Raw genomic sequence first — 19403 nt, forward strand, 5'->3', positions numbered from 1 at the left:
CTGATACTTAACTACTTAAAGTATGTCCGTCATTCTGCCTTTCTGTACATTTTTCAATGGCTAGCTTTAGTTTACTTATCTGTAATAGGTTTATTTTTCATAAAACTTTTCTCATAAAATACACAGAAATATAATGGGAAACCTCTGACCCCAGCAGACTGTACATGCACTGTGAGACACAGGGCACACAGCCTGAAGACCTGGGGTCTGAGGACAGACTCATTTTACTGGAGTCCTTACAGTCAAGCTATGCAGCATCCACAATTTAAATTTCAGTACTGGTAAAAAAAAAGATAAATTACTAGATTATTGGCTTTTAGGTTATCTTCTTAACACTGTAACTTTTAAGACTGTAAATTTTAAGTTCACTGGTCCTGATGATCCGCTTTCACGCTAAACGTAGTGTGTAAACCTGGCTGCGATACCAAGAAATAGAGACTTTTCCCATCTCCTCCAAATTCTTTACTTTATTACGCTATTTTCGGCCTTTAAAGGTCACAAAATGCAAAAAAATCAAATACACCACATCTCAGGGTAATGCCATGTTAAAATTATCGCCCTATTTCCTGATCATATTCTAAATGGGGCTATATAATCAAAACAAAACAAAACAAAAGAGAAACCCACAAAGAAAGAATATACTGCATGTAAGAAGAGCAAAAAGGGGAAACAAAAAGAAAACTTTTCCATGAACTTTACCTTAAATATAGAAGGCACCCTCCTGGGAATTCTACAAAGCCTACTCGCCCCTCGCCATGTGGCAGGAAGAAACAGTCCATCTTTACTAAAACTGACTGTGGTATTTTTATAAAAGACCTGAGGTCTGAGCCAAGGCAAAGAACGAACGACTAACTCTAAACAAATACTTTTGGAAACAAAACTAGGGATTATAAATGTAAAAGAAAGAAGATTTATGGAGTAATTACAAAACGTACAATACTGTGGCACAGTATTTGCTTGACACATGGTCAAGAAAAACTAATGTTATTTCCATATTTGGTAAAGGTTGATGGCAATTATCACAATAAACAGGAACAATTATTTACATAATTTCCATGAATTTCTATCTTAAAATATTTTACATTTACTTTCAACTTTGTGGTGTCTGACATATTTCAAACAATAAGTCTCTCCTGAAAAAAGCAAGAGTACATTTAAAAAAAAGTCCCTAAAACATCTCTCCAATGAGACATCTACATGAAATGACAATTTTTATTTATTTGAAGCAATACTATGGGTTATAATGCTGTCTTTTGCAAGTAATAAAAATACTAAAATGGAAAATGTTTTATTACTTCGCTAATTTGTTTGTAAAACTGTCTTTTTTTTCTACAGAAATTTTGATAATTTAACACTTTATACTGTTATCTGTAGTGAATGTCAGTTACAAGGGCAGCAACTCTGGATATTTCCATATTGTTCCAAATTTAGGATAATATAATGTTATCAAATGGCTTCAATCTACAAAGCTTAAAATTCCTTTATAGAAATAATGAATAATAGAGGAATAATAAAACATATTACTTACCTTTCCTGAAACAATCTTTTCATAAATCTGAATTGGTTGGTCTGCAAAGAATGGGGGGTAGCCAGCTGCCATTTCATAGATCAACACTCCCAACGCCCACCAATCCACTGCCTTATTGTAGCCCTACGAGAAAACATACCCACAGTCAGTTAGTAATTCCCTCAGCAGAGAGTTAAGTCACAAACGACTTCAAAAAGACCTTCAGGCTTAGGAAATTTTTATTTTTATTTTATTTTTAAATGGTTCTTTTAAAAAATATTTTATGTATTCCTTTTTAGAGAGATGAGAAGGAAGGGAGAAAGAGGTGGTGAGAAACATTGATATGAAAGAGAAATATTGATCACCTCTTGCATGCGCCCTGACTAGGGATCAAACCTGCAACCCAGGCACGTGCCCTGACTGGGAATTGAACTAGCGATGTTCTGCTTTACAGGACTATGGCCAACCAACTGAACCATATCAGTTAGGGCAAGCATAGGAATCTTTTTAAAAAGCAGTTAGAGTTATGCAGGACAGAATGAAACAATGACTTGATATAAAATGTACCAGGTCAGGTTTAAATTAAGTAAGAGGAGACTTTCCCAATATTGAAATTGAATATTAGAAAATATTATTAAATCTCCTTCAGAAAGTCATTAAGAATATTATGGACAATAAAATATTCCTTATTTACTTTATTTTATTGTTGTTCATTTATAGTTGTCCCCACCCCCTCCATTACTCTCCTCTGCCCTATCCACCCCCCACAATCCACATTCAATGCCCCCTCTACCCCTGCTGTCTTTGTCCATGGGTCCTTTGTACATGCTCTTTGACTTGACCCTTAAATTGGGATAATTTAGTTGTTGCTCAACAATAGAGAAGGACCAAATTACCTCTTAAAGCCCATTTTAAGTTTATGGTGTTATGAACCAGGTTTTCTGGAGAATGCGTAGGAATGTCAAAACTTTTAAAACAAAATAGTAGACACTGAACTTCACAATAAATAGTGGAGTCGACTTCAAAATATGCTTTACTGTTGGATTATACAATGGTGAATATACTAAAGATAATCCCATCTACTGCACAGGATCTTATGAAAGCTAAATGCTTAATTTGGAATTTTATAAATGTAAATATTTAAGTGTATTCTACTATAGCTATCTATTGCTCTGCTTCTCATTTCTAGAAGGTATACAGAAAAGATAATTCATGGGGTTTTGCGAGGACTATATCAAATGAAAGGAAATAATGTGTGTGGAAAGTGCTTGCCGGAGCTGCACACTCACTGAAAGGGCCTGGGACCCAGCAGGATAATCTAAGGTTGTTTTTAACTGGATTGTTTATTCAAATTAAGATGTAGAAGTATTTATAAAATAAAATAAAATATTAATATGTTTACATGAAGTTTGTTATCAACTATGATCAGTGTCATTTGGCACAAATGATTATAAAAAAACAATAAAAAATAACTCCATTATGGAGAGGAATGAGCTGAGTTCCTGCCAGATCTTTGGTCAAAGGTGTCCTACCTTTACCACTCCCCAAATTTCAATCTTTTCTTAACGTTTTAGCTTTACAAATTATTTAGCTTTTAAATCATTAGCTAAAATATGACACTACAATACAGAGATTTTCTTTTCCTTTTTGTTCTGCTTCTGTATTTTTTTAAAGGGAAAGTCTAGTATAAGAGCAATAGCACTTTGTTTTGCTAATGGAAATGGGTATCGATTTTGCTCAGCTCTTTTAATTTAACTCACTAATGTTGTCATTCATTACAGTATTCTTATTATAATGAAAGCATGCAATGTTGAACCAGATCCTTTTACTAAACTTTGGTTTCTATGTTTTAGATTGTATGCTAATGCTCACAACAAATGTGCCAGATGCTTTTAATACACTAAGTATACAGAATGAAAACGAATCAATACAAAAACCTAAATTACAATAAATAAATGGACAGAGGACATGACATAACAATTCATACACACACAAAGAAGTACCAAGTGGCTATAAATATTTTAAAAATCTAATGAAGATATTAGACTTAATATCATTTATTGCCTATTAAATTTGTAATGATTTAAAAAATAAGAATACCCAATGCTGGAGAGAGTACAGTGAAACAGGCACTCTCATGTACTGCTGGTAGGAGTACAAAATGTTACTATCTTTTTGGAAAGCACTTTGGCAACAGATATGGAAACCCTTAAGAATGTTCATATTCTTTGACCCACTAATTTCACTTCTAAGAATTTGTCCTAAAAAAAGAAAATTTGAAATGAAGGAAAAGCTTATGCACAAAGATACACAAGCTATTTATCACAGCTATTTATAGTAGGGAAAAGTCAAAAAAGGAAACAACTAGAATATTCAACAATAGAAGAATGGTGAACTACTTTGTGGCTATATTTGTGAATAAGCCATTAAATGTTGTTTGCATGCTTCATACCATTCCAGTGAAAAAAGCTGAATAAAAAATTGTACATTCACTACATCTCAACTATGATAACATACATATAAAAGATATTAGTGTTTTTTAAAAACACTGTGGAATTATAGGTTTTCATTGTTTCCTTGTATTTCCTACATTTTCCAAATTTTGTGCAGTGAAGATCTATTACTTTTACAAAATATATACATTTTGTAAGTCTTGGCATTTATTTTGTCACCATGTAATGTGTTGAGTCCACACTGACACATGCCTTATATTTCTACTTCTTACGTAACGACAGTGTGAACATACCTTGCTGAGGATTATTTCCGGAGCCAAATACTCTGGAGTGCCGCATAATGTCCAAGTCCTGCCTTTAACTCTTTTGGCAAACCCAAAGTCTGTGACCTATAAAGAAAAACTGGGAATGTTATTATTTCACAAGAAATGCATTCACTGTATTGAAGTTGAACATTTAAAATCAAGGTTAAAATGAACACCAGGAAAAAACAAATTAATTCAATGGAATTGAGGCTAATCCCTGAGGGCCACTGTTTAGCGAATGTAGCTAAAACAACCCATGCTAAATAGCCTCTCCCTGACTCACACAAAGAAGCAAATGAACCACAGAAGTGGTCTTCATAAAAATGAAGCAGCACTACAAGTATCCCTTAAATCTAACATGTGCTCTGCCATTAATTACATTATCAGAAGGACAAAAGCACCACTGGGAAATCTGGTAACTGTCCAAAGGGACCCTCCACTCTATTAACAGCAGAAGTGGGATGAAAACAAGGCCTCCAACGGTAGGCGGGGGCCCTTTGGCAGCTGTGTTGTAATGTTAAAAAGCGTGGACTCTGGAGACAGATTGTCTGGGTTCAATTCTTTTTTTCCCTTTTATTTATTTTATTGTTGTTCAATTACAGTTGTCCCAATTTCCGCCCTCCCTCCCCGTTGCTCTCCCTTGCCCCACCCACCCACCCACCCCTCCGCTCCCACAATCAATCCCCACCCTGTTGTCCATGGCCATGGGTCCTTTATACATGTTCCTTAACTAGGCCCTGACTCTACCTGTGTGACCCTGCTGTGCCTCAAGTTTCATCAGCCTTCAAAAGAGGATAACAACAGTATTTACCCTTCATGACATTATCAGGATTAAAAGAGATGATACGCACAAAAACATTTAGAATTCGCATGGCACTAAATGAGCACTCACAAATTCAGCTATTACTAATTCTTTATGCAAGAGCCTGTGGTCAGTTCACAAGTATGGATTACAGGACACATAAACAAGGTCTATCCTTCATGGGATTTTTTGTTCTTTGTAATAGCAGTGGACATATAAGCTCTGTTTAAGCTATTAGAGATAAATAATTTTCTCCTTGAAGAAGAAAAATTCTAATATTGGCAGTTGTCAAACACATGTAACTTTTTACCTAGTACTTTTTCAAAGACATTCCATACAGTATGTTCAGTGCATACCTGGATATAACCTTGGTGGTCAATTAGGAGATTCTCGGGTTTCAGATCTCTGTAGATGAGGTCTAGTGAATGGAGGTACTCGAATGTTAGCACTATCTGAGCTGCATAGAACCGCGCATGGGGTTCACTACAAGGAAACAAAACATTGGATTTCTGTAAAATGGGTTAACACATAGTCATCAGTAGGTTATACAAAAAAATTAGTGTGGGGTTGAAGTATTTTGGGAGTAAAAAATATTTTCTCTTTTAAATGTATGTGACAGATCATGCTAGTTGCCTAACATTTTAAATCTCTGAATTATCTTCAGATTATGCTTTGATAGACTCAGTGGGCAGCATACATTAGAGAAAAATATAACTGTCAAAATGTCATCATATTTTAAATTATTTTGGCCATAGTGGAAGGTACTGATGTCTTTATAATTGTCTGACCTTGAGGATGACTGAAAAGCAAATGTGCTGATTAGACCATTGCTACTGTTGATAGGCTCCATTTACATTTCTTATAAATCCCAAGTGCTTAAAGAATTTTACTACATAGAAAAGATCTTTAACTGCAATAGTTAAACAGATCTTTAACTTTAATCTGTCGATTAATGCCATTTACCTAGGCTGTTCCTATTACAAAAATGATACATGCACATTATAGAAAAAATTTCATAAAATAGTAACGAAGAAGACGCCATTCTTAATCCCATCCAGAAGCCATAAATGCAATCCCGGTGTCTGAATTCCCAAACATTCTACTGTGCACGTTTACAGACACACAAGTACAGGATTAAGCTGTGTATTTGTATAAACGTGCAGTTCTTACAAGCACAGATTAGGTCAGTGTGATCTTGATGCCACACTCTGAGAATTATTCCAAGGATGTACTGACATTTTAGTTTTGACTTTATATTTCATCTTCCAGGGCACACACTGAATTTTGCTAGTCTGCCTGACAAATTGCAATGACTTTCAGATTTGTGTCATCAATGAAAAACCTTAACTCTGAATAGGATTTCCCTCAAGATGGCTGGCATGAATTTGATCTAGTGGGACCAGAAATAGAGATTCCAATAGAAGATTATCCATGCTGCTCCTTTCATTTGCCACTGTATTTCCTAGGCCCTAGACTGATACACAGCAGGTGCTCAGTAAATATTTGTTGAGTGAATAAATGTGAAAAAGAAAAATACACTTGTGAGCAATATTTTTTAATACCCTTCCATTTCAGCTCCACCTCAACAATGTTAACAACCTGCTGTCTGTATCCAATGACAAGGCAGGAGGACACTGTGAAGGGAGCCTGGAAGAATGGCCTTAGCCAGTCATTCCTAAATTTTGAAATGTTTTGTCTGCAAATGTCTCTGCTATTTTCTCTGTGAAGTATAAGATGTACTTACCATCTTATAAGTAAATATATACTTATCATAAAAATGTAAGATACATTCAGCATTTTATATTTATTTCCACACACTAGTGTTCGATTGGGGAAACACAGTACATAGATCTATAATCAACTTGTTGAAAGGTGAAAAAACATTCTATAGGAAAATTTAACGTGTATTAGCTTGAAGTCTAGACAGATGCTGTGTAATGGAGAATCATAACGATTCCATGGATTCTGATTAGAGCTCTATTCAACAATAACTCAGCAGCCTTGTTGCCTCAGAATTTCCAAGATGGGAGTTAGCAACCTCTCAAGTGTATACAGGACTGGGCAAAAGTAGGTTTACAGTTGTTCGTAAGGAAAATAATACAATAATTAATAAATAGTAACAAGAATAAACTCCGTGTTTTGCATGTTCACAACTGTAACCTACTTTTGCCCAACCCCATGTGTAGTGTGTGTGAAAGGTTAGAAAAGATAATGCCGCAGCATGAATTGTGTCAATCAATATGCTTTCCTCCTCGTACCAAGTCAATTACTAAAAAAATAGAAGTGTGGGAGTTGCAAATAAGTTAGTAATTATAGAAAATGGACAAAAAATATTTTTAAATCTTTTTTTTATTGTTGTTCTATTACAGTTGTCCCAATTCTCCCCCATTGCTCTCCCCTGTCCTGCCTCCCCCCTCCACGGTCATTTCCCACCATGTTGTCCATGGCACATTTGTACTTGTTCTTTAACCAGGCTCTTCCCCTTCCTTCCTCCCTCCCCCCTTCTCCACCTCTCTGGTCCCTGTCATTCAGTTCCTCGTTTCCATGCCTCTGGTTCTATTTTGCTCATTTGTTTGTTTTGCTCATTAGGTTCCTGTCATAGGTTTTTGTCTTTCACCACCTGGCTTATTTCACTTAGCATAATGCTCTCTTTTTTGAAGACAGATGTAGGTGTGGTTCTTTGGTGTAAAACTTTGAATTATTACAGGGCAATATGAGGATTCTGGGCCTGCTTGGACCAGGGGTGGTAGGATAAAAGGACAACATGAGATAAAAAAAATCATTAAAGATAAACAGAAGTTACTTCCCACTAACATAGCGCCTGAGACATATTAGGTGCCCTGCATATATTATGTCAATACACAAATATTGGCCTAGGCCTCAGGAAATTAAAACAGCTCTAATGTTGGCCACTACTGGAGAAAATGTTATGATAATCCAAGTCTATCATATTTTGTGCATCTAATTACCATCATGAGTCCTGTTTGAACTCATACTTACGTGTTAATTATGCCATACATAATTGTGCTGAATAAAGTCATACCGGATCTTGGTTTCAGTTTCATTCTATTAGTGATTATTAATGAATAGTGGTAGCTTACAAACTATCATACATGGGTAAAGATAACAATCTGTAATCTATTTTAATAACTCTGTGACTTTATTAGTAAAAAATATAATGAGGTACAAACTGTTTTAAAATTATGTATGTATTTTAACCTCAACATAGTAAAAACATTAGAGAGAATTATATATGTGCAAAACTAACTTTCATAACCTTATCACTATAATACTATTATCACCTTTTCTATAGATTGTTTTTTATCTTTATCCTTACACAAACCTTTTCCTTAGAGTTGTGTAATCCATATTTGTTTAATAAGTACTGTTATGTTTACATTCAATTATTTTTTGCATTTCTAGAAATTCTCCAAATCATGAATTTCAAACAATACTTACTAATGGTAGAATATTTACAGTGCTATCATAGTGCTTTTATTTGATTTTTAAAACCCAGTACGTAGCCTCTTATTAATGTTACTACATAATTCTTCATATACTAAAATATTACTAAATCAAATGAAATAATTTTTTGCTTTAATAATAACTTAAAAATTTGGTTTAAAACAAATACACAGCAAGACTTTAGGATAGTAAAGTATTAGTTACCTGAACCTTCCAATTCTTCTTAGATGTGAAAACATTTCACCCCCAGGAACATATTCCATAACCATATATAAGTTAGAATTATCCTATAAACAAATATAAAGGATAAATAAAACAAAATTATGAAACTAATTATTTCTCAAAAATTATTTTAAGATAACACCATGTTTGATTAGAAAAAGAGAAATTTAAAAACCCACCTGATAGATTACTAACATTGGGAGACAGAGAATAAATAGAAAATGCTCTCACTTTTTCTTCTGGGGTCCTCATTCCCTCCTCATCCCTCTCCCCCACCCTCCATATTCTTGCTACAATTCACTCTGGGATTTTTGTTATTCTTGCTCTTGCAGGGAACATTTAACTTTTAAACAAGTAAACAGTGCAGCAAGAACTTACTGTTGTAGTGTATGCAAAGGAATAACTAGGTTAAGAAACAATTTGAAAAAGTTATTAAAAATATTTACATTTTATGTACATTAGCTCAGAGAAATTAATGATTGTTAACACTATCAGGAATTCACTGGTCTTTATTTGACTTAAAGAATAAAGGAGAAAAAAGCAAAAAAAAAAAGACTAAAATGTTTCCTATGAATGAATATTGCAGAGAAATGCCGACTATAATTCCAAGGAACTAAAAAGCTGCCAACTTACAGAATAGATCTTTTGCAAGTTTAGGAGATACTTGGGGAGAGGGTCCAAGTCTGTTCTAACTCATATAAATGAAAAGACTAGAGTACAAACTACTAGGAGAAAAAAGATAGTGAGATTTTGGCAGAACAGATTCAGGAGAAAAAGAAGGTATATAGGTGTACTCGTTTGTAGGAATGTAAGAATTGCTTTATTAAAATATCACTATGAATTTTGATACACTGCCTTTCACCAGTGCCCCAGGAGAACGAAAATCTTTTCAAATGTTACCAAAATTTATATATACAATAGGATTTAATTACATAAAATCTAAATATATTTACTTTTCTTTTAACATTCTCCAGGTTTACGTGTGGTTTAGAATCCTATTACAGCTTTGTATTTTGAAAAACTATGAGGGTGACAATATTTTACTTGAATATTGGTAAAATTTACCTTAAAAGAATACTCCAGTCGAACAAGAAAAGGAAAATTCACTGCCTGTAATATTCTTTTCTCATTCAAAGTATGCTCTATTTGCTTCAGTTTAACAACCTGTAATTGAGAGGTAAATATATTAAATCAATTTATATAAAATTTAAAAGCTACTATAATTTTAAAGAAGAAAATTACATAAATGTTTTCAACATAATAATAAACTTAGATCAAACAAAATTCCTAGAGTCATGCAAGGATAGCAGTAATAACTACCAATGAGGCTTATCAGATTCAACTGAAAAAACCTTACACCGAATTTAAAACTTGGTCTTAAGATATTAAAGCATGATTTTCAGTAAGGAAGCAAGAGCTAAGAAGAATTAGACTCATGATAAATTACTTAAAAATTAGTACATTAAAATATTTAGCTCCTAATGACTTATGGCCCACTAAAGGAGCTGGCACAAATCACTGCAATAAGTAGATATTGATTTCAATCCTCAGATCAGCAAGGAAAGTAAGAACTGAACTGAGGAAAAGCCAATAGCTGAAAAACAGTGGGTAAAAATGAACAATCTGTTCATTTCATAATACCTGAATAAATACAAGGACAAGTCCTAAAAATTCAATTTGCACAGCCACAAAAGAGGACACACCAAATATTGGTAAAAATAACTATGTCTTTATAACAAACAGATCATTTAGGATCAATCAAGCTTCTACTAGATTGTCTACCTAATTACAGACATAGCTGGAGAAGCAGCTTATCCTGACTTCATGAAGAACATGATTCTACCCTAAATGTGATTCTATTTTTAATTTAAGAGAAGGTGATCTTAGGGAGATATAAATAATTGTCTTGTATGTGTAGAAATCATTAGAAGGTGGCATTCTTTCTTAATAGAGGCTTATTGTGAATGTGGGGTTAAGACAGAATTCAAGAAACTGAACGCAGATAAGAAAGGCAATTAAAGATACCATCCAGTAATTAGTACATAAATTCCAGTATAAAAATAATTGACTAAGAGTAAAAAGATCTGTGTTCTAATAGAGGGCTTCTATTCAACCAGTTTTCTGACTTTGGAAATGCAATTTCAGCTCTTAGGATATCTGGATCAGGGTTTACTTTTTTGTGTTTGTTTTATTTTATCTGTAACATGATGTGGTTAGATCAGCACTGTCTGTACTCTAGTTATAGAACCACTTAGTCTATACATACCACAATAAATTATATAACTCTACCCGGAGTATTAGTATCGCTTTGTGTTTACTATTTTTTAATAGACTATATTTTTTAGCAGTTTCAGGTTCACAGTAGAACTGAATGGAAGGTACAGAGATTTCCTCCTTCCCCCAAACATGCATAGCCTCCCCCACTACCAACATTCCCCACCAGAGTGCTACATCAGCTACAGCTAATGAACCTACACTGACGCGTCATGATCACCAGGAGTCCATAGTGGATGTTGGGGTTCACTCTTGGTATTCTACATTCTATGGATTTGGACAAATGTATAATGACATGTATTATCATTATAATATCAAACAGGGTAGTTTCACTGCTTTAAAATACCCTCTGTACTCCACCTATTTATCCATCCCCCCCATTACCTCCTTGCAACCAGGGATCTTTTTCTTGCCTCCACAGTTTTTCCTTTTCTAGAATGTCATATAGTTGGAATCATACAGTAGGTGGCATTTTCAGAGCAGCTTCTTTCACTTAGTAATATGCACTCAAGTCTCCTTCATGTCTTTTCATGGTTTGATAGTTCATTTCTTTTTACCTCTGAATGATATTCCATTGTCTGAATGTACCACATGCATATGTGGGGCATAACAATTAAAAATAGGAACTGACAAAGCAAATATGCTTAATTTTTAAATTACTTAAAAATCTAACTAATAAAAATTGAACTTAATTTTAAATGTCTATATCTACTACATATAAGACATAAGTGCAACAGAGATAAGGCCAAGAGAGTGTCGGCCTTCATGCTACATGAAATCTACGTGGACATATGCTGTATGAATATGGGAACAGCAGTAGAGTACAACTGCCATATGAGAGTTGGGTCATAGTGTTCAGAGGGAAATACACAAAGGTGAGTCGGAGTGCTAGTTCCATTGGGCTAGAGCTCAGGACAGAGCTGCTCAGGTGTTGGGAATGAAGTATCCCTAAATGACAGAGAACAATTAACAGGCACCCCTGGGATTTTTTGTCCACGTTTTTAAAAATTTTTTTAATATATTTTATAGATTATACCATTACAGTTGTTCTATTCCCCCCTTCATTCCCCTCCACCCGCACACTCCCTCCCCCACCATTCTCCCCCCTTAGTTTATGACCACGTGTCTCAAGTTCTTTAGATTCTATATTTCCCCTACTATTCTTGCCCTCCCCCATCTATTTTCTACCTACCATCTATGCTATTTTCTGAACCTTCTCCCCCTTCTCCTCCTCCCACTCCCCTGTTGCTAACCCTCCATGTGTTCTTCATTTCTATGGTTCCACTCCTGATCTAGCTGTCCTCTTAGTTTGCTTTCGTTTTAGGTGTGGTTGTTAATAACTGTGAGTTTGCTGTCCTTTCACTGTTCATATTTTTATCTTCTTTTTCTTATATAAGTCCCTTTAACATTTCATATAATAAGGGCTTGGTGATGATGAACTCCTTGAATTTGACCTTATCTGAGAAGCACTTTATCTGTCCTTCCATTCTAAATGAAACCTTTGCTGGATAAAGCAATCTTGGCTGTAGGTCTTTGGATTTCATGACTTGGAATACTTCTTTCCAGCCCCTTCTTGCCTGGAAGGTCTCTTTTGAGAAATCAGCTGACAGTCTGATGGGTACTCCTTTGTAGGTGCTATCCCCTTATCTCTTGCTGCTTCTAGGATTCTCTCCTTCATTTTAATCTTGGCTAATGTAATTATGATGTGCCTTGGTGTGTTCCTTCTTGGGTCCAACTTCTTTGGGACTCTCTGAGCTTCCTGGATTTCCTGGAAGTCTATTTCCTTTGCCAGACTGGGGAAGTTCTCCTTTATTATTTGTTCAAATAAGTTTTCCACTCGTGGCTTTTTCTTTCCCCCTTCTGGTACCCCTATAATCCGGATGTTGGAACATTTAAAGATGTCCTGGAGGTTCCTAAGCCTCTCCTCATTTTTTTGAATTCTCATTTCTTCATTCCTTTCTGGTCGGATGTTTCATTCTTCCTTCTGGTCCATTCCATTGATTTGAGTTCCAGTTTCCTTTCCATCACTATTGGTTTCCTGTGCATCTCCCTTAATTTCAATTAGTTTAGCCTTCATATGTTCCTCTAATTTGTGACTATAATCCACCAGTTCTGTGAGCATCCTGATAAATAGTGTCTTGAACTGTGCTTCTGAGAGGCTGGCAATCTCTTGGTCGCTTAGAGTTATCAGCTCTGGGGCTTTGAGTTCTTCTTGAGCCATCTTTTGGGCTGTTCAAGCCTGTTACATAGCAGGATCGGAGCCCTAGGTGTTCACCAGAGCAGGGCAACTCAGTCACTGGGTTGTGACACTGTATGTGGAGGCGGGGTCAAAGAGGAGCAAAGGTGTCCCGTCTGCCGTCTCCTGCCGTGGCCCCCACAAGTGCCGCAGCTGCCACTGTCACTGGGGCCCGCAAGTTTTGTCCCACTGCACTCGAGTGTGCCACCGCCGTCACCCCTCCACCACTGGGTTCGCCCCCTGGGGCCTGCGCGGTCCATCTCACTGTGCGAGAATATGCGACCACAGTCAGTCTGCCCGCACCCAGGCTGGGTCCGGGCTACTTGCGCGCCTAGGTCTGGGGATCTTTCCCGCTGGACCCTGCTCCGCTGCTGGCTCCGCCCCTCTTACCGTCCCGGTTGAATGGTTTGTCATTGTCGGACTTCCGTATAATTCAATTTTCTGTTCTTTGGCTGTGTCTTTGTTCTCCAAACCTTTGTTGTATTCAAACTTGGTTGTGGGAGAAGGCACAGTGTTTCCACCTATGCCTCCATCTTGGCGGAAGTCTTGTCCACGTTTTATTTCAAAATGTATATAACATTTATATACACATGTCAATATTTCTGTTGGTTTAAATACATATATTTAAAAGCATTTATAAACAATTACTTATCAGCGGACTATTTTTTCAGCCAAGCACTTGAGTTATTAATAAGGAAGGTAGGCCATATATCATCACATACTCTCCTACCTGACCCAGCACACACTTCTATGGGTCATTTCAGGCAAAGGAGTAGAGTATGGAGGACATGGAGGGGAATAGTGTGAGGTAAGACTAGAGTTTGGAAGGAAACTGTGAAAGCTTTGAAAGTAGGCTGCAGAGTTCCTACTTCACTGAATAAACATCAGGAAGCTATCTGAATAAGTGAGACGATATGTTACAGTAAGAAGGATTTGTTAACAATGAAGGTGAATCAGTAGAAGGTAAAAACTGACATTGTGGAAATTAATTAAGATATTTCTGTGAAAACCCAGTTAATATTAATGATGGACAAAATAGGTAGTGGCAGAAAAGATTTAGGAATAACAAAAACACGTGGAAGGAAAATTTAATATGGAGTATAGGAATAGAAATGAGACAAATCTAGGTCAAATTCTTGGTTCCTCTTGCTACATGTTTGACTTTGAAAAAAATAAATAGAGAGGTTCTTGGTTTAAATGGAGATTAATGTCACAAAGTTGGTGTGAAGATTCACTGATACAATAAAGTGCTTTGCAATGCTTGACACACAGTATGGAATACAAAATGGGATTTCCTTAATATTTGTACTGATTTTCTTCTCCTAACCCCATAGACCCTAAGATAGGAGAAGCCAAAAAAGAGTTAATTGAAAGATCTGTAACTTTATTAAAGGAAAGAAGATTATGGAGTATTATTTCACTACTTTGTTTTAGCAAATTAAAGTAAATAAATTCAAAAACCGCAGAATAACGTCTTTGTCTTAATTCTAAACAGACACAGAACATTGCTATAGAGCAGCAATTTTCAATGTTTTTCATCTCATGGTATACATAAACTAATTGCTAAAATTCTGTAGTACACCAAAATAATATTGTATGCTGATCTGACAAAAAATAAGTATAATTTTATTCATTCATACCAGATAACTATTGTTGTGTTGACTGTTGTCATTTTTTCATTTGACAATCTAAGGGAATAGAGGTCAGTGCCCCTGAGTAAGTACTAAGTAGTCAGATATTGCATGCTTTAAACATCCTTGTGGCGTACCAGTTGGAAATCGCTGTCATAGAGAAATGACAAAATGGCAGTTGTTCTTCTGGGAAGTACTCTTTCGTCATGATCTATTCCCAAGGCAGCCTCAGTAACTTACTTAACAAGTCATTGTCTTACCAGAAAAGAATTTAAAAATTCTCTGTTATATATTTTCAAGTATAAAAGTACTTTTTATAAATATTTTAATATTTTATGACTACAACATACTCTGTTAATTCCTTAAGAAAGATAACATAAAATATTAGAGGCTATACAGATGATACATTTTAATGGCAGTTTTAATCAAAAGCATAAATTTGAAGCATTTTGTTGTTGTTGTACTGCCACCACAAGTATACAAATCACTTATCCTCTCTGAGACTCAACTGTCTCCTCTAAAAAATTAGGACGAGAACTAGGTGCTCTCTAAGAGCTCCAAGCCCAGCCTGTACACATTAGACTGCAGAGCTCAAAGGTGAGGTGAAGCTTGGGTCAGAGTACGTAGGGAGACTGTACAGAACACAAAAATGAGAAGGAATAATCCAGATATTGGGATTAGCAACCTTTAACGAGTAGACAGATGGGAAAAAAATAAAACTAAACAGAAAAAGGCACATAAAAAAGAAGCGTCCAAGCAGGCAGGAGTGGTGTAATTAGGAGAGCACAGGGACCCAGAAGTTCAAGCACCAGACAGTTCATGAGAAAGGTTAACAGTCATAAACTCTTAAAAAAGTCACATAAGACCAGCAAAGAGTCCACTGGACTTGGTGATTGAGCCACTGGATTGATGACCCTTGGCAGAGACATTTTAGTGGAGTAGCAAGATATTGAATATAAAAAAGAAGGCACTAAACTACTGTGGATTAAATAATTAATAATTATTGTGGGATAAATAATTAATGTGAGTTAGTATATAGAGTGACTAAACTATTTTTTCAAGAAGCATGGTTAGAAAAGTTACTATGTAAAAGAGGGCAGTGGATGAAGATGCACAATTATATAGGGTGTATTTAATTTTAGAGACCTAAAAAGCCATTACTCCTTTCACGTTAGAGGTTAGTTTTAATTTTTGTTTTAAAGCAGAGATTGGGCCCTGGCGGGTGTGGCTCAGTAGCCTGAGCACTGGTCTGTGAACCAAAGGATCACTGGTTCAATCCCCAGTCAGGGCACATGACTGGGTTGCAGGCCAGGTCCCTGGTGGGTGGCATGAGAGAGGCAACCACACAGTGATGTTTCTCTCTCTCTCTTTCTCCCTCCTTTCCCCTCTCTCTAAAAATTAAAAAAAGAAAGAAAGAAAGAAAGAAAGAAAAAAAAGGTAGAAAAAAATAAAGCAGAGATTGGATTAGAACTATAGACTAGTCTTAAAACCGTACTGTGCAAAATGGTAGCCACTAGTCACGTGTGGTTATCTAACACTGGACATGTGGCTACCCAAATGCAGGTGCGTTATAAGTATAAAATACACATCAAGTTTTGAAGATTTGCTATGAAAAGAGAATTTAAAATATCTTAGTAGTTTTATATTAATTATGTACGGCAATGATAATATTGTGGATTACTGGGATCTACAGTGTGGGTACACTTGTAGAATCTACTATTAACATTAATGTCCACTATTTCTTTTTAGTTTTAAAAAATAAGGCTACTAGAAAATTTTAAATTACACATGTGGCTCATATTATGTTTATTAGATTGCATCAACAGTCTAGCCACTGTCCGTAATCCTCTCTCCTCTACATTTTCTCATCTCTATATCCTAGTAGGACAAAATATTGTTCTTGGAAACATACTATCTGTAGAATAACATATCAAGATTTGTCATTTTCTTTTACTTTCCCTTAATTATAAATGATTACTAAAAAAACAGAAGCTTAAGCCCAGTGGATTGAGTGTGGGCCTGTGAACCAGAGTATCGCGGTTCGATACCCAGTCAGGGCACATGCCTGGGTTGCAGGCCAGTTCCCAGCAGGACTCATGAGAGGCAACCATACATTGATATTTCTCTCCTTCTCTCCTTCCCTTCCCCTCTAAAGATAAATAAATAAAATCTTTTAAAAAATAGAAGCTTAATATATAAAGCATGAATAACTCAGATATCCTGATTCTTTAGATATAACAATATATAAGCACTTAAAATTATTTTTAAATTTTTATTGAGGCATAATCAACATGTAACATTATATCTGTTTCAAGTGTACAATGATTTGATTTTTAATAGTATGTAGGTTTTTAATTTTACCTGCTTTAATTAACATTTTTAATTAAGCAAGCATGCTAAACAAAAAGGCTTCTACCATCAATTAAAATAAGTTGTAAAATTGTCCTCGCTGGTGTGTGGTGTGGCTCAATGGACTGACTGCTGGCCTGCAAACCGCAGGGTGGCTGGTTGGATTCCCAGTCAGTGCACCTGTGTGAGCTGCAGGCCAGGTCCCCAGTAGGGGGCACACAAAAGGCAACCAGTTTGATGTTTCTCTCCCTTTTTCTCTTTCCCTTCCCTTCTCCCTAAAAATAAATAAATAAAATCTTTAAAAAATACTTGTGTGAGTATTAAAAATATAAATCATAAAATCACTGAATATCTGTTACCTCAACCTAATGATCAAGTAATTTATTCCTGCATTTTTCCACATGGCAAAATGTAGTAGAGAAGCCTGTTCCTTACATGTTAAATTCAATATTTTGGTAGTAGACATACGCATACCTGTTAAGTATAAATAATTATTGAAATAATGTACTCCTATATACTAAAACGATAGTTATGTATCATAGAGTCATAATAATAAGAAAGAAAATGAAGCGCAACAATAAAATTTGACAGTGTTAATGGTTAAGTCATTACATTGCATCTATGTAATAATCTGGCTGGTAAAACTAAAGCTTACCCTTCAGGTAAATAACAACAAAACCACTAACCTTCTGCTTATCTAAGATCTTCATGGCATAATACTGTTCAGTGGCTTTATGTTTCACCAACATGACTCTTCCAAATGAACCTGTTCCGAGGGTTTTTTTCCTTTCAAAATCTTCCAGGCCAGCATTATTCTACATATACATAAAAATAAAATAAACTTTAAAATTAGAAATTTGCTGTTCTGGCTGGTGTGGCTCAGTGTATTGAGCATTGGCCTATGAACCAAAAGGTCGCTGGTTCCATTTCTGGTCAGGGCACAGGCCTGACTATGGGCCTGGTCCACAGTTGGGGGCGTGCAAGAGGCAACTAGTCGATGTCTCTCTCACGCATCAATGTTTCTTTCTCCATTTTTCTCCCTCCCTCCCCTCTCTCTAAAAATAAATAAATCAAATCTTTAAAATTAGAAATTCTCAGAAGAAGACTATGATAACAGTAATAAATTTAGTGATATCAGAACAGGTAATTTAATTAATAATCATCCATTTAAAAATAATACAAAAGACTACTGAGATTCCAAGTTACTGGTGCTATTTTTTCCTTTGAATAAGAAAGGATTTAATATTTGAGAAGAGAATTATATTGCAAAACAAAACATAATAGTAATTGGAGGAAATAAGAGCTTCAGCTGAAATACTAAAAGGTCGTATTCCAATATACATCCCTAGTACTGGAATTCTAACAAATCAGTTTCATGTTCGAACAAATCCACACTGACCAGGAACATCCTGACAAAGACAATCGTGAAAGCTTTACAGTCCTAGTGCACTTGCAAAGAACCGGAGCGAATAGATGAGCTGAGGAATCAGAGTCCTTTCGCTGGAGTTACCTCTGAAGAAAGGACATGCAACTTCATTTCTATCTTTACAAGAGCTCACGGAACTAGAGTAACAGCATGAGAGATTCTCATAGCTTTCTTTCTGATGTTATAACAACCCAGTATTACCTAAAACAGTAACAATAAGGAAAGAAGAGTTCCTCATTCCCACAAAGATAAAGAGAGTCAGTCCCAGAACAATAATCAGCCTCTTCTTTCTCTTTGAATAGATGCTTTGTTATGAGCAAACATCTTTGTTTGCCTTTGACTGTAACACAGAAGCAAAGAACTGGAGGCATCAATCTATTGAATTTGTTGCTGCCACAACAAAATAAAAAGTACTAGGAACAAATTACATGCCAAACAGCAATAAGCAGTAATTGCTGACTCACTTGTTTAATAGGTTTTAATTACAAAGATCTCCATGAAAATCTTAGAAAAATTATTTCCACTCAGAAAAATGTGGCAAAACATGACTCTTGCATAGGTGAGGAATCTGGGCAGCTACTGAAGTCCACTGTAGTTGGACTTCATCTCTACTGAAAACCAAACCTTGCATTTGGAGACACAGCGTAGCTTCTTGGTGAATCACAGAGAGAGCAATCAACTCCTAAGTTTTTACTTACAAAACCTGTTTTCATCAGATTTTAATTTCATATTT

The 19403-nt window shown here is 35.7% G+C and overlaps 1 protein-coding gene across 7 annotated transcripts in view; it reads right to left on the reverse strand.

Annotated features, from left to right (window-relative positions):
• PRKACB (protein kinase cAMP-activated catalytic subunit beta) overlaps positions 1-19403 on the reverse strand; it is a 111941-nt gene that overhangs the window by 20892 nt on the left and 71646 nt on the right. For all 7 annotated transcript variants that reach the window (XM_037060978.1, XM_037060981.1, XM_037060977.1 and 4 more), the window contains 6 exons: positions 17931-18059; positions 9820-9918; positions 8737-8819; positions 5424-5550; positions 4254-4349; positions 1529-1651 (listed from right to left, as the gene is read on the reverse strand). In XM_037060978.1, coding sequence (XP_036916873.1) covers positions 1529-1651; positions 4254-4349; positions 5424-5550; positions 8737-8819; positions 9820-9918; positions 17931-18059 — 657 coding nt within the window. The remainder of the gene's footprint in view (positions 1-1528; positions 1652-4253; positions 4350-5423; positions 5551-8736; positions 8820-9819; positions 9919-17930; positions 18060-19403) is intronic.

The sequence above is a fragment of the Sturnira hondurensis genome, unplaced genomic scaffold, assembly GCF_014824575.4.
Source record: "Sturnira hondurensis isolate 20B ecotype Veracruz unplaced genomic scaffold, ASM1482457v3 Scaffold0013063, whole genome shotgun sequence".
Classification (NCBI taxonomy): Eukaryota; Metazoa; Chordata; class Mammalia; order Chiroptera; family Phyllostomidae; genus Sturnira; species Sturnira hondurensis.